The sequence below is a fragment of the Candida tropicalis genome (assembly GCF_000006335.3).
Source record: "Candida tropicalis MYA-3404 genomic scaffold supercont3.4, whole genome shotgun sequence".
NCBI lineage: Eukaryota > Fungi > Ascomycota > Pichiomycetes > Serinales > Debaryomycetaceae > Candida > Candida tropicalis.
The window spans coordinates 484688-500078 of NW_003020056.1; the positions used below are offsets into that span (position 1 = coordinate 484688).

Here is a 15391-nt window from a genome sequence, read left to right on the forward strand (position 1 = left end):
TATAATGCAACCTATTTAGGAAGTCTACAAGTCAAGATAATTATTGAATAGGTTAGTTAAAAATAATATCGGATCAAATTAGAATTATACTAAAAAGGTGTACGTAGAGTCTTGGTATTGTTAGTGTCGACTTTCTCCCATCATGACCCCGCGTCTTTTGGTATTAGACTCACAGTGAGGTTAACTTGGAAAACCTAATCCCTTTCAGACACTCCAAGAATGCTTACTCGAATAGAAGAGTTGTTCAGGAATAGTTTGATGTCTAAGATACTGCATTATATACACATGAAGGTGAAAACAATAGGACTATATACAATTTATTGATCTAACTTTTCTTCAGAAACTTCCTCTTGCTCTGCCTTTTGCATTTGCTTTAACTCTTCGTCTACCAATTTCTGTAACTCTCTAGCACATTTCGGGAATACTTCCCAATCTAGGATTTCTGCTTCCTGTGGTTGAAATTCTTCCATGACATAATCAACCACCAGTTTAGTCTGCGGCCTACCGATACCAATACCAAGTTTTGTATACTTACCACCGACATGTTTATCAATGGATTTCAATCCATTATGACCTCTTGAACTAGTTCCAGGACCTCTAATTTGAAACTTCCCAACATCTCTTTGTAATTCATCATGAAGAACTACCAATTTAGTATCTTTATAATGAGCAATATGTCTACGGAGAAATCGACCCTGTCTATTCATTAAGGAATCATTGGATTTGTACAATATTAAATTAGGATACTTCAGTGATAGGTAGTAATCTCCTTTCTTGTAAACATGATCTTTCCAATGAACTTCTATGAGCAGATTCATTAAACGATGTCCTGCATTATGCCTTGTGCCTTGATACTCAGGTTCTGGATTACCTATGGAGGCTATGAATAACGTCCTCTTTGATGATTGGATAACAGGTTCTACTCTACTCGGTAGAATTTCGTTCAAGATGGCACGGAACATGGGATCTCAAATGTATTCGAGATATTTACCAAAGAAGTATTTATTGATTTCTTTTTCTCTTTTTTTTTTTCTCCACTTATAATTAACTACGAAGGTATTCTCCACAAAACCTACATCAAACAAAGATAGCAAAATACATAATTGACACAACTATCAGTTGAAACCACGTGTATAGAAGATGATATCTAATTAGAAAATCAAATCGAACCACTATGTTGAGCATTAAAACAGGGCATCCTCACTGGTTAGATCTATTCACAAATTTACCAAATTTTGATTCAATATCATGGACTGAACTGGAAATTTCTGACTTAATTTTATCCAAGGCATCTTCTTTCATTTTGATCCATTTCATAGATTCCTCCATTCTGAAACATAATGACCGTTAGTATGGAGTTTATAAATACCTTCTAGAAGTGACGATTACATACCTTTTGCTAGCTCTTTCTTGATCTAACGCGTCGTATAATTCCAACAACAGATTGCGTTGCTATTAATATGAGTTAGAATAGATCAACCAGGGTGTGAATTCCGTCACAGTACATACTTCTGAATTTTTGTCAATTTTGTTTCTAATTATACCCACTTCTTCGGTATACAGTAAGAAGATATGTTCAAAGCAATCACTCAACTTCTTCCAGTTAAAGTTTTGATTTTGATTTTGTTTAACAAATTTCTGATAGTTTTCAATAACTTCAGAGCCAAATGCCGTCTCATCGTACTCGATTTGTTGGTCTTTTAAAAACTCAACAATTGAATTCATTGATTCCTCATTCTCACGAGATTGGGTGAATTGGTCCGACATGGAAGAATTTAAATGTGATAAGACTTTATGAAGAAAAGTGAAAATGACAACCAGGTGTTGCACAATACACCATTGAGTATTATTTTTATTTTTCTTTGGTCGCTAATTATTTTGGCAACCAATCTACAATTTTTTTTTTGATATTTGAAACACACTATATCTGTTTACCACTTTTTTTGAACTGACCAAGAATGAGTGCAGAGTTTAATAAAGTTACCAGTTTGGTTGCCAGTCAATTGAAACAAGCTGAAAGAAGGGTTTTGAAAACAGATCAACATGATTGGAATAAATTAAAACACACATCACAAATATTGAAACAAAAAATTAAATTTGCTGGAGGTTCTTATACCGTTGATCAAGAATTTAATGAAATGGAACAAGTAGTGATTGATATGGATGTTCAAGTTAAGAAAATGTTGAAATATATCAAGGTATTCGCTGAAGGTATGCCTCAGATTTTAACTAGTTCTATTAGAATTGCCGAAGCATTTCAAAACTTGATGGATCCATACTCAAATTTGAAATATGATACTCATGTATTACAGGGTGCATTTGACACTTGGACAAGAATTACTAATTACAAACACAAGATTAAAGACGTACATATTGATATCGAAGTTAACGACTTGACAGAAACGGTTACCAAGAAACTAGAGGACTTTTCGAGTATCTTGAAAGTGGTTTTCAAAAAGATAAATATTAGACAAAGTTCATTGCTCGATTATGATAAGGTATATAACGATCACGAAGCATTGGTTTTGAAGCAATCACAATCAGAGCTTACCATGTCACAGAATAACAATCTTTATGCTTTGAAACGCAAGTTGGAAGATTATAATGCAAAGTATGATAAGATCAACTCGGGATTAAAGAAAGAATTGCCAATATTCATAGACTATGGCAAAAGCCTCATTGATATGATTCAGATATATGTATATTTTGTTCATTTGACTTTTTGTTATCAAATATCTCTCCAGCTTCAAGTACGTTTCCACGTGGAAAAAGATATCAATGCAATCATCAATGATTTTACAAAGAAGAATGAACCTATCGCAGTTCAGATAGAATCTTTGACATTGATCAATAATCAATTGAACGAGAATCGAGATGTTTCTTCAGGAAAATCCAAAGTCACCCATTGTATTGCCATGTATGATTTTGAAGGTAGTGCAACAAGTGATTTGACAATCAAGAAAGGAGAAACAATTGCTTTAATTAATACCGACGGAGAATGGTGGAAGGGTGAGATCCATGGTAAAACTGGTTATTTTCCAGCAACTTATGTTAAAATCGATTAAGTGTGAGTCGTTGTAGTATTACAAATATTATTAACTCCTAGTAGTCTATATGTGTATTTCTTCTATACGCATGTTAAAATATAAACCTAACGAGATCTCTCACTGTCTCCTCTAATACTTGAAATTAACCAGCTTCTACCAATAGAATCCTTTAATCTCTGTCCATTTGCCATTGTCCATTTTCCCATTGCCCAAAAATGCTGTAAACTGTCAAACCTAGGAGCAACAAGCGAGTTGAAAAGTCTGAATGGTATACCCTTCGATACAGCATAATCTTTTGGGAGTGAATCAGCTAATTCAACAGTTAATGCCTTTCGATTATTATCCAATACAATGCTGTTTGCATCAAAGGTGCTATTACTGTCATTGATTGTCTGTTTCTCCTTAGTTGTTTTAATTAGCGTTTCCAGTGGAGTTTCCCATGGTCTCATAGTAGCATCTAAAGGTACCCAACGGTCTTCAGATCTCCAGAATTCCGAAGCAACCATCTCTTTAATTCTCGAAACAGCTCTCTTGAAAGCAAATTTTTCATCATCTCCCGTGAATGCCTTGGTATTTGTATAGTTTCTTTCGGAATTGTTATTCTCCTTATAATCATCGAATGACTTGGTGTATGACTGATCGTATGTAGAAACATTAGGACGATACGGACTCAGTAAATCTATCGATGCACGTGCAAATGCTTCTTCATCCTGAACTTCGAATACCTCTCCACTAATATGCCTGTCTTCGTGGTCTTTCAAATAGGCCATAAGTTCTTTATTGTCTTTATGCTGAACTTCAGGGAAAAACAAGTAATCGACATCAACTTCACTTCTCATAAAAAATTGACATTTAGATTCATAAATCGCATCCAACAATGTGATGAATCGTCTAGCTTCATTCTTCTTCTTAGTTGTCATGATTGGAACATTATCTAGAATTATTGTTTTGAATTTGGATGCAATAGTAATGTAGTCAGAAGAATAATACAACCCTTGACAGATATCTTCAAAATCCAAATAGCAAACTCGGTGCTCGTTGAAAGATAATGGAATTTTTGTAGTTCTACCATATACAGAAACGGAGGTAGGTTGACCGCCTAAATCGAACAAGGAATATTTTTCATCCATTAGTTTGGAATCTGCCGGTATCTTCAATGCTTGACTCTTGATCAACAGTAACCATTTCTGATTGTTGTCTGGGTTGTCCTTTTTACTTATCATATAAGGAGTGCATTTCGACTCACTGGCAAAATAGGTTCGATAATCCTTCTCGGAGTTCATATCAATAGAATGGCACCTTGAGTTCAATATCCCGACAAAATCCTTGAACTTCTGTTTGTTAAACTTTGTAGAATACAATTCTTCAGGTAATTTATTAGATGTTGCCACAAGAACTCCACCAAGCTTGAAATAGAACGTAAACAAAATCTTAATAATATTTGCCGATGCTATATCAGGGAGTACAAACTCATCCAACATCAACACGGTATTCTTTTGAATCATTTTCTGTGCTACTTCATAGAGGAGAAACTCATTTTCCATGGTATACCTATGTTCCCTTGAAATTGGTTGTCTCATTCTCTTTTGTTGAATGTGGTGCATTTCACTGAATACCCATAAAATGAAGTTATTATAATGCCAACGCATCTTGGATTCATATGGTAAACAAGCTGCAAAAATATCCATCAACATTGATTTCCCACAACCGACTTCACCATTAACAAGTAAGCCCTGCGGTGATGCAAAATTACGCAACTCTTCCTCGTCAGTCATGTATCTAACAATCTGCATCCTGCTAGCTTCGGGATCTCTTTGAAATAACCTCAAAGGAGAGAACTGATTCTTTGATTTTTCTGCTTTTTCATAATCTGCTTCAATTTGACGTACTAATAATTTGAACTTTATCAGTAAGTCTTCTGGAGGAGTATATTCCATAACACGATGGTAAAGTTTCTGAAACTCCTTCATGGCACGTAACTGTGATTCATCTTTCTCTAATAACCCTTGTTGAATATAACTTTGGTAGATGACATATGGATCAGTGACAGATAAAGATGTTGAAGCTGGTGTACTACTATCATCTTGGTGGTAAAAACTCCAAGGCTGTCTTCCATCAACACCCTGGATTCCACTTGTGATAGTTGAATATGCGTTCTTCGAAACAGACTTGTGTAGTTGTAATCTTTTTGGAATGACTAGTCTCATTTAACTCCGATGCCTAAGAAAAGAACAGATCATCATCAGGGTAGTGATAAAATTTTTTTTAAAGAGATTTTTTTTTTTGGCTTGATTGATTGATTGATTGATTAGATTGTCAACTGCAATACTTTATCGATCTCGGCAATCGAACAATTGAGAATTCCTATTTGGCCACAAAAAAAAGAAATAAATATAGAGATGCAACCTTCGTGAAGCACACAAAATTACAATTGTACATCTCGGACTACAGTGCATCTCTAATGCTATGTATATGTATTAAGAGGACATCTACCACTACTACTTATTCTCTCCTATTAAGTCCCATTTGTGCAAACTTACGATCTAACGAATTTGAAAGACCATTCATTTCTTCATCAGTTCTACCATACAATTCATGCCACCATTTGAGATCAGCATAGTTTAAAAATATCACCCCGTCATTAGTGGTATTGGACTTGTCTGGAGATTGATTATATGATTTATTTAAAAACTCCGCTGGTCGAGAATTGAAATAGTCCCATACTGAAACCGTGCTCTCTTGCACTTTGTAAGTTTCGAATAATTCACGTTCGGAATCACAAATAAAGGTTCCATATTGACACGAATAATGATGATAAAATAATCTTTTGAGGAAACGGCTATTGAACTCAAAATGAGATGGGTTTTGACGGTATATCTGATATACACAATCCAAGAATTGATGAAATATAGGTGATCTATCGCTGCTGCCACTGTATATGGATGATGCTGGAATATAATTGCCATTTTCAATTCCATCTTCTGGCCCAGGAGATGAAGAAAGTCCATTTTGGGCAGTGTTTTTAATCTCTCTAGCTGCTCGTGCTGCCCTCTGGAAAAATGAAGTGACACTAGCAGCGGCACCAGTACCCATTCCCCCATTTGCAACTTCAGATGATTGTGATTCAGAATACACTGAACCTTCCATGGATACTTCTGAGGATTGTTCATCTCTTCTATTCTTTGTTGAGTCAATAGACAACGAGTTCTTGACCTTTTTCTTGAAAATGGCTCCAATACAACCTCCATGATCTGCACGAGTGGAAAACTTAAATCCAAAACTTACCCATTCCTTCTCCACCAAGACCATAAAGCCCTTCATAGTTCGATAGAATGGATCAAGGCATAATTGAGCTAATGCGGAAACTTGTGACGTTCTATCCCAACCGTCGGAACAATGTATGACAACATTGGTGTTGTTCAAATGTATTGATTTCGTAATTCGATCTACCGATTGAAGAATAATTGACAATCGGTTCAACCACTGTGTTTTAGTCAATGCCTGTTGTAACAAAGCTGCAGATGCCGACAGCTTATCATAACTGCCAGGGTACTTATCCAAGTCGTTTAATATGGTAGTTAGTTTGTTCAATGAATCTCGCATGACGTGGATATTGTCAATATTGCAAAATATCTTCTCGACATTTCGTACACGTTGTGGAGACTCATTCTCAAGTCGATTTTGGTCCTGTGATAGTTCATCTCTTGTGATTGAGGAAGTACTGCCACCACTTGGTCTACCTCGGTAGTTATCCACATTCTCTGTACCCGCACCCAATGCATGTTGTGCCATAGCATTTGTAATAGGTCTCAAATCAACCAATAAATTTCTTTGTGGCTGTTGCAGCTGGAAACCCAGTTCTTCATCAACTGCATTTATCCTATCGCTTCTCTCACGTTCTTGACACAGAAATATTTCACCAATCAATTTTTCATCCTGGATCGATCTATTTTGGATATTCAAACCAACTAATGGCTGAGCACATCTGGCAATAACATTCCCATTGAGATTTCCCTTGTGTTTATATACAATTGCTGGTATTCTTTGTTTAGACCTGAACTTACTAGCATGTTTTAAAACATTATCAGATATGGTGCTCGGAACCAACAAGACCTTTGGATACGAAGGACAAAACTTATACTCATTGTTTATATCTGTAACTCTCCAATAAGTATCATCACTCTGTATTAAACCTAATCGAGTGTACTCCTCAATTGGATCATAGATGTCCCAGCCCTTGGGTTCCAACTTCTGTTCCAACATATTTGGTCTATATTCATATGCATACAATTGTTTTATGTCATTCTCTGTCTTTGATAAAGTGATAAGTGAACTCAATTTTGTAAATAATTCGGTACATATCAAATCATTCATGAAATCAAAAGAATAATATGTGAAATCCTTACATTGTAATCTAATGTGTGAGGCACTATAATGATCAAATCCATCCAATGTAATTTTTGGAGGTTCTTCAATAACAGAACCATTGGTGTTATTCTTATTATTTGTGCCATTGATATTATTAATCCACGAGGAGCCTCTTGCCTTTGAAATTCTTTCTATCATAGGATAACATATCCATATTTCTTTAGGTCTTGCTCCTGATGTTGACGTGGGGCTGGGGTTAAAACCAAATACCAAATGAAATGATGACAAGTAAAGTGTACCAGGAATATGATAACCTCGTCTGTTTAGGACAACGTCATTGACAGTAAAGATGTTATCCATGATTAAATTACTGCCTGTGGTTCCTTCAAATAAAAGTTATTAACAAAAAAAAAAATTGAAGGTAATGTACAGGAGGATGGATAATGCTATATGAATGTAAATGTATGTATATATGTCTCTTCGTATTGATTGTTATTAGTACAGTATGTTGTATAGTTGTGTTGCTAATTGTGTGTATCAATGTGATAACGATGGGTGATAGAAAATGATGTTGACTAAGAACCGTAATGCAATCGACAGACAGAAGGAAAAGAAAAAAGCGAGCAACAAAAAATTCAAAACCTACGTAATAATGACCAGGAGTAATTACGAGATATCATAGCAGGTACAGAAACGATACACTTTTGATGGGTAATTCTAAATATGGTTTACTACAATCGATATAATCGTTACAACATACACATATCTACTTACAATCCTTCAAATTTTCGGATACCATGTTCATGTTTTTGCATGTTGCGTAATTGCTTTGTAGTTAATTTCTTTTCTTTGATTTTCTGTTTTTTCTCTGCTGGTTGATCTTCATTATCACTTTCTTCAGATGGTGAAGTTTGGCTGGATTTAGTCAATTTGTTGATATTGATAAGCTTTCTCTTTGGTTTGGAAATAATCTCTGAAAGATCAGTTCTTCTTTTATGTAAAGTATCGTGTTTCTCCTCTACTTCCTCGTGTTCGTCTTCGTCATCTTTTTCAACTTCATCATTTGATGAAGGTTCACCATCAGAGTTATCACTCAAACTAGTATCTGTCCAGGAATCTTCAGCATTATCATCTTGTTCATCATCATCATCATCATCACTGTTATCACTACTCATCTCTTCATCATCGACTTCAACATTAGACCATATTTTCAAAGTATCCATACCAGCACTAATTAACCTATAGTCATAGTCGATGTCCAAAATACCAACTTCATCAACAGCACCATATTTACCTTTTGATACGGAATGCAATCTGGTTTCAACAACCTTGCCTGTTTTATAGTTTACTCTGTGTAACAAACCTTCACTATCACCACACCAAACTGAATGGGCCAAGCTATCATCATCTGAATTCATGGTAGGAATTATAGCGTCGATAGATGCAGATTTGTTAACCTTAACACGAGTCAATTGATCCATAAGCTTATTCTTGGAATTTTTCCAAACACTAATTATCCCTTCTCCATGGGTAACCAAAACAGTATCATTTTTTTCAGCTATTTCAGTACTTGGGAAACACATTGATAAAAGCTCGTCTTCCTGGTCATCTGATTGAGTGATGATCCCTTTTCTGATGTCAATATGAGATAATGTGGTAGATCCTAATGTTAGATAGTGATATGCAGAAACAGCAGGCATGGCAAGTATGTGATTTATAGAATCATCATGAGCATTGTTGACTTTAAATTTCAATTTATTGGAACTCAAGTTGGAACTATCATACACTAAAACATGCCCATCTTCGGTACCCGATAACAAGAAAGGGTGAGTGGTGGAATGACAAAGCTTGGTCAAAGCATCCTTCCTATTTGAGTAATCAGACAGGGCATCTACTTTTCCCACAACTTTCCCGGTTTCAGTGGCAGCCTTCTTGATGATATTATCAGTTCCACAAGTATAGATGAATTCACCAACTGAATTTTCTAACGGTTCAAAAATAGCATGTCTACATGAACCCTTGTGACGTTTGGTTTTCCAATTTGTCTTGATCAAATCATCATCTTTGGCGATTTCTGTATTATCTTGAATAACAGTCCACCATTTCGATTTCAGTTGCGAAACTGATTTATTGACATGAGGGATCTTTCCCTTTGAATAAGAATCTCTTTCACGTTGATTATACTCTTCTCTCTTTGCTTGTGTTGATTCTTCCAATTTTTCACCGTCATAGGTATTACAGAATACATGACCTGTGACTTGACCTGATATTAGAATGGGTTTGGTTGGATGTGCAGCAACAGTGAATAATGGGTCTGCATAATTGATTTCCAAAATAGGAGACACAGAAGATTCCAAAACTTGTGCTGCGTTTGATGAATTCGACTTCTTTTTAGCCATTGTCTCTTTTGAAGTGTTTGCTCAGATGAGTTAATAGTAATTGTTAAGATGCCCTGATAAAGATATTTTCATTCTATAGTGATTTTTTTTTTCTCTCGCCGTCTTTACTATTCTGCTCCTGCGATGAGGTGCAAAATCTAACACGCAATATTGACCCTTAAGTAATGGTACTACACATTTAGAATACTACTGTTGGCAGTTTAATAACTTTAATAAATCATTTCTTTGATTCTAGTTACAAACTATATTCAGAATTTTTAATATCAAAAAGAACAGCAAACCTGATCTGAGTTTATGAAGAACCACGAGATACTGAGCTTATTGTTTCAAAAGATTATACTCATTCACATAGGATCAGCAAATGTTCCCCTTTTACATGTTTATGGAATGTAAGCCTTGGGAACTAAATCTCAAAGCTAAACGACATGGTATGACAGGAAACGAAACTCGCCCAAAAAAAAAATTTGGCGTATAAAGAAAACCCCCAACATCGGAGCATTTCTCTCTCTCTCTCTTTCTCTCCAATCGGAAGTTGTTTATTTCTAATTAATATTTAATATCTAGTTTCTTTTCATACACATACACATTCGTTTTCATTTATATTTGTTATCCTTTAACTTAACTACATATGACATTAGCCAAACTACCCCAGAATGCTAAGGTGGCTGTTTTAGGAGCAGGTGTCCTGGGATTAACATTCACTTATTTCTTATCCAAGTATCGTCCAGATATTAAATTCACCATTTTCGAGAAACAAGGAAGACCAGGTGGATGGATGTTTTCTCCCTCATTATCAATCAAGGATACACATAAATCAATTGTTCTTGAAAAAGGTCCTCGTACATTACGTGGGGTAAAAGATGGGACATTGCTTATGATTGATATACTTCGACAATTGGGTCAAGAAGCTCAAGTTGAAGTACTTAGTAATAAATGTACTGCAAATAAAAAATATATACTTGACTCATCGGGTGAAATTGTGCAAGTACCTGATTCCGTTAGTACTGCTTTGAATTTTGCCAAGAATGTTAAATTTGTGGATGGTAATATGGTATTTGGGGTATTGAAAGAACCATTTATAAAGCCATTGAAGGAAGATGAAACAATAGAACAGTTTTTCAAAAGAAGACTCGGTAGTACTGTGTTGACCGATAATGTATTGAGTGCAGTGGTTCATGGGATTTATGCTGGAGATGTTGGAAAATTGAGTATTAAAAGTATATTACCTTTCTTGAAAGATGCAGAAAACCAATCTGGTTCTATTATTAAACATATTTTCAAATCTATATCAAAATCAAAATCAAAGCCAAAGTCTGGAGAGGAATTGTCTATGGAGTTACAAGAGTATGAGAAACTGATCTCTCCGAACGCAGGATTGCTTGATATGCAAAAGAAATTAAAGAACTACCCTATGATTAAATTTCATGATGGTATGGAAGTGTTCCCAAAGAACTTGGCATCTTATTTAGTCAATAATACTAATACTAATATTGTTTACAACTGTTCTATCGATAGCGTGGACCCAATTTCGGGGAAAGTTAACGGTGAACAATTTGATCACATAAGATCAACTATAAACACCCATGGATTGGCTAAGACATTACCTCCAACAAATCCACTCGTTCCAGAATTAAAGTCCATACAATATGCCAGTATTTTTTTAACCAACGTTTATACAAAAACTCCAGGATTAATTCCAAAAGGAAAACAAGGATTTGGTTTCTTGTGTCCTAGGTATAGAAAAATTTCTCAAAATGAAGATGCATTATTGGGAACAATTTATGATTCTGATGTGGAAAATAATGTCGAAGGGTTGTTTACTGGAGTAAAACCAGTTGTTCTGGCTAACAATAAAATCACCATTATGATGGGTGGTCATTATTATACCCATTGGTCAATTCCCTCAAACGGTGTGAATTTGAGTATTGTAAAGAAGGTTTTGGAATCGAAATTAAAAGTCGACTTGTCAAAGTTTAATATCAGAGTTATAAAAGAGGGAGAACCATTGGAACTTGATAACATGAAGGACGATGATTTAATTATCTCCTATAATTTACATGTCAATTGTATACCGCAATACAATTTGGGTTATCAAGAAACCAAATCTAATGTTGATAACATAATTAAACAAGACTACAAACTTTCATTTGGAGGAACTGTCTTTGGTGAAGGACTTGGTGTACCTGATTGTGTAATTGGGTCATTTAAGGATGCCTTGCAATTGAAATAGGTTGTATATATTAGTATTAAATACATTTGATATTGAACCTATTCATACAGCGGAAGTATATCATCTTCGTCTTCTCCTTTAGACTCGACATTACCGAGTTCGTTTCGTAGGATCTCATTCTTTGCACGACTTATCAATTTAGATTCTTTAACAGCATAGTTCAAAACAAGGGGTTTGTCAAAAAATTCTTCATTTTGTAATGTTCTCAATGCAAGACTCGCCAGGTTGGTACTTGCAAATATGACAAACGCAAACCCACGTTTTAAATTTATAGAAATGACATCACCAAATGCAGAAAGTAGAAGGTATAAATTATGAATCATTATTTGTTTATTGATCTTGGTGTTTAAGTTCTTCACATATAATGTTTGCATCGGCTTTAGATTTTTATAGTCTAGTTTGATCTTCTTCGAGTCTAGTTGGTGTTCGGATGGTGATATATCGGAAGCTCGTTTTGATGATGGCATTTTCTTTTGTATGTGTATCTATTGGTTGTTGATGGATCGATGGTGGAGATATAATCAAGAGATGAGATTAATTTCTCAGGTCAATTTTGTCTATCGTTTATGGTTGTTCGTGTCCTGGCCAAAATTAATACAGTCAACAACAACAACAATAAAAATATGCCACTAAATGGAAAAGCTCCCCAACAATTTCGGGTTGCTATCATAAACAAAATTTCACAATTAACCGAAACGATCACCAAAAAAAAAAAAAAAACTAAAACCAACATCAATTGCTTCTTTATTATTTTCATTTATTGTTGTTGTTAATTTCTAAATCTATTTATTCAATTCGTATCACACTAATGTTTGTCAATTCACTGTTTCTTCCAGGTATTTTAAAAAGATCTTTTGGATCTGTAAGATCAATCAGTTCACGTGCAACCCCAAAATATCAATTCTTGAAATTCAACAATACTTTTCAACCAATTGCCAGAGTTCAAAGAGCTTCATATAATTCTTCAAGTTCTAATACATTCAAGCTATTATTTGCTAGTGCGGGATCTTCATTCTTGATCTTATCTGCATTCAGCAAGAAGATTCATAATGATACTGCAACACAAATCCAATCAAGATTGCCATCAGTCAACGTAGAACAAGTCAAATCTGAAATCCAGCAACCATTCAAAAAATCAAGATTTAATGGATATTTAAACTATGAAGAATTAACTATTGGTTCTGTTGTTGGTTTATTCTTGGGTATTATAATTGGGAAATTATCTCAAGTTATAGTTTTTGTCTCATTGTCATCTTATTTCTTGCTTGAATTTTTGGAAAATAGGAATATCATTACCATTCCATGGAATTATTTCATCACCATTGGAAAAGAAAGAATCAATTTAAAACAATTATTCTTTGAAAAACCAAGTTTTAAGATTTCTTTTGTTTTATCATTTATTATCGCTGCTTATAATGTTTAGAGTACTAGTAGTTTACACATAGTTATACGTCACTGTCATTAATTATAATAAACACGTATTAATAAAGAGTATTGTTACAGAAATGGAGTGTTTTCTCGAAGACCATTTGATGGGACATTCTCATCAGCAATTGGAGTATTCTCAATGGTTATTTCACCACTTACAAGTTGAACATCGGAACCATCCGTTTCCTTTTCTGGTGCAACCTCTTTCACCTCTTCTTTGTCTGGTTCTTCCGCTACTTTGGACTTGTCAAAAATATGATACTCTCTTAAAGTTGTATCCAATAGTTCTACTTCCAAGTTTTGTCCATTCTCTCCTCTAATTGAATTGTAATCTTTATGGGGTAAATCCCATTCAACCCCCAATTTATCCGCCACATAACTCACAACCTCATCACAATACCCTAATAAACTCACATCAAAATTACAATGGGTTATCAGATCTTTATTTATCAATATCTGGGGAATCTTTTCGGGAACTTTATCAACGATATCACTTACAGGTGCAACTTTTAAAGAAGTACCAGCACAAATCAATAAATCACATTCTAAAATGTCCTCTCTAATATGATCATGAAAGTTACTTGGTAAAGCTTCTCCAAAAAAAGTTATATCAGGTTTGAAAACACCATAACTATCAGCAAAGTAATAATCTTCGTCTCGTTTTAATATATCAGTCTTGTGTTTAGTACATTGTTGACAAAGAGGAATTTCCTTAGCTCGAATCTTATCAAAAATATCCTCTCCATTGATTCTGTATCCACATGTTACACAACTTGCTGTGGCAAAAGATCCATGACACTGAACTAATTTCTCTTTACTAATTCCTGCATAACTTTCCAAATTGTCAATATTCTGGGTATAATTTCGCAATAACTTACCATGATCTTGTAACACTCTGATAAATGAATGCATGGGGCTGAACATTTTTTCTGGGGGTAATATCATATGAGCAATTGAATAAAACAAACTTGGATCAATATGGAATAATTCCAAATCAAAAACTTCTTGTGGGTCACTCAACCCTAGATGTTGAACCATTGAATAGAAACCTTTAGAAGATCTGAAATCGGGTATACCTAAACTTGTTGATATCCCAGCACCTGTAATTACAAGAATCTTATTGGATTTAGCAATCAACTCTAAAGCATCATCTAATGTAGTCACATCTTCTCTTCGATTTCGTATGGACTTCACCTTCAACATTGCATGGTTTAGTATCCTGATATATTCCATTATATTGGAACTATCAGGTGTCGGTAAATTCTTCGGCACAAATCCTAATCTCAAAATTAATCTAACTATATGCTCGACAGATGCTGCTGTGGGTAAATATTTTTCAAGAAACTTGATATTACCATGGGCTTTAAGATACTTTCTGGTTTCAGCCACTACTTCAGGTGGAACATCTTCAAAATCAAAATTAGGTTCTAAGTCATCAGATGAACTACTGTCATATTCATCGTTATCACTATCTCCGCTAGATATGTAAATTGGTTCGTGTTCTTGTGTTATCTCTGAAGCAAGTGGCGCACGGTTAGATGTTCGTGTCAACCCCTCTGAATCATCTCCATCATCATCTCCATCATCATCGTCACCACCATTTTGAGATGCTCGTGGTGTGTTGTTACTATCAACTAGCATAATTGGATGTTGTATGCTATCGCCGTAGGTGTCTTCGTCCTCATCCTCATTTTCAGAAGAAGAAGAAGAAGAGGATACTTCCTGGAATGGAGCAATGGAAAACTTCCCATTATTTGACTTATTATTTGAGTAAGTATTCAGTTCTGGATCTGGCTTAAACCTTTTAGCATTCTGTTGTACTTCATCTTCGTCCGAACTTGAATCTATAAGGACAATATCGTTGTTATGAGACATTTGAGGTTGTCAAGTTGAAGACGTAAGCTAGCAATAATACTAAT

General features: G+C 34.9%; 9 protein-coding genes across 9 annotated transcripts; 3 read left to right on the forward strand and 6 right to left on the reverse strand. All coding sequences in view use genetic code 12, as the record gives it.

Moving 5' to 3' along the window:
• Positions 1 to 317: 317 nt before the first annotated feature.
• Positions 318 to 962, reverse strand: CTRG_03234 (aminoacyl-tRNA hydrolase; the record flags this gene model as incomplete). Its single annotated transcript, XM_002548891.1, has 1 exon — positions 318 to 962. The coding sequence occupies one exon, from the start codon at positions 960 to 962 to the stop codon at positions 318 to 320; it is 645 nt and encodes a 214-aa protein (XP_002548937.1).
• Positions 963 to 1958: 996 nt separating this feature from the next.
• Positions 1959 to 3065, forward strand: CTRG_03235 (uncharacterized protein; the record flags this gene model as incomplete). Its single annotated transcript, XM_002548892.1, has 1 exon — positions 1959 to 3065. The coding sequence occupies one exon, from the start codon at positions 1959 to 1961 to the stop codon at positions 3063 to 3065; it is 1107 nt and encodes a 368-aa protein (XP_002548938.1).
• Positions 3066 to 3151: 86 nt separating this feature from the next.
• AFG1 (Afg1p) lies at positions 3152 to 5254 on the reverse strand (the record flags this gene model as incomplete). Its single annotated transcript, XM_002548893.1, has 1 exon — positions 3152 to 5254. The coding sequence occupies one exon, from the start codon at positions 5252 to 5254 to the stop codon at positions 3152 to 3154; it is 2103 nt and encodes a 700-aa protein (XP_002548939.1).
• A 295-nt stretch (positions 5255 to 5549) lies between these two features.
• CTRG_03237 (phosphatidylinositol-3-phosphatase) lies at positions 5550 to 7775 on the reverse strand (the record flags this gene model as incomplete). The annotated part of the gene is made up of 1 exon (XM_002548894.1): positions 5550 to 7775. One exon carries the CDS (start codon positions 7773 to 7775, stop codon positions 5550 to 5552), a length of 2226 nt encoding a protein of 741 aa, XP_002548940.1.
• Positions 7776 to 8185: 410 nt separating this feature from the next.
• Positions 8186 to 9814, reverse strand: JIP5 (Jip5p; the record flags this gene model as incomplete). The annotated part of the gene is made up of 1 exon (XM_002548895.1): positions 8186 to 9814. The coding sequence occupies one exon, from the start codon at positions 9812 to 9814 to the stop codon at positions 8186 to 8188; it is 1629 nt and encodes a 542-aa protein (XP_002548941.1).
• A 628-nt stretch (positions 9815 to 10442) lies between these two features.
• HEM14 (oxygen-dependent protoporphyrinogen oxidase) lies at positions 10443 to 12044 on the forward strand (the record flags this gene model as incomplete). The annotated part of the gene is made up of 1 exon (XM_002548896.1): positions 10443 to 12044. The coding sequence occupies one exon, from the start codon at positions 10443 to 10445 to the stop codon at positions 12042 to 12044; it is 1602 nt and encodes a 533-aa protein (XP_002548942.1).
• A 38-nt stretch (positions 12045 to 12082) lies between these two features.
• CTRG_03240 (U2 snRNP complex subunit) lies at positions 12083 to 12511 on the reverse strand (the record flags this gene model as incomplete). The annotated part of the gene is made up of 1 exon (XM_002548897.1): positions 12083 to 12511. The coding sequence occupies one exon, from the start codon at positions 12509 to 12511 to the stop codon at positions 12083 to 12085; it is 429 nt and encodes a 142-aa protein (XP_002548943.1).
• Positions 12512 to 12852: 341 nt separating this feature from the next.
• Positions 12853 to 13467, forward strand: CTRG_03241 (uncharacterized protein; the record flags this gene model as incomplete). The annotated part of the gene is made up of 1 exon (XM_002548898.1): positions 12853 to 13467. The coding sequence occupies one exon, from the start codon at positions 12853 to 12855 to the stop codon at positions 13465 to 13467; it is 615 nt and encodes a 204-aa protein (XP_002548944.1).
• A 74-nt stretch (positions 13468 to 13541) lies between these two features.
• HST1 (histone deacetylase) lies at positions 13542 to 15347 on the reverse strand (the record flags this gene model as incomplete). The annotated part of the gene is made up of 1 exon (XM_002548899.1): positions 13542 to 15347. The coding sequence occupies one exon, from the start codon at positions 15345 to 15347 to the stop codon at positions 13542 to 13544; it is 1806 nt and encodes a 601-aa protein (XP_002548945.1).
• Between the last annotated feature and the right edge of the window lie 44 nt (positions 15348 to 15391).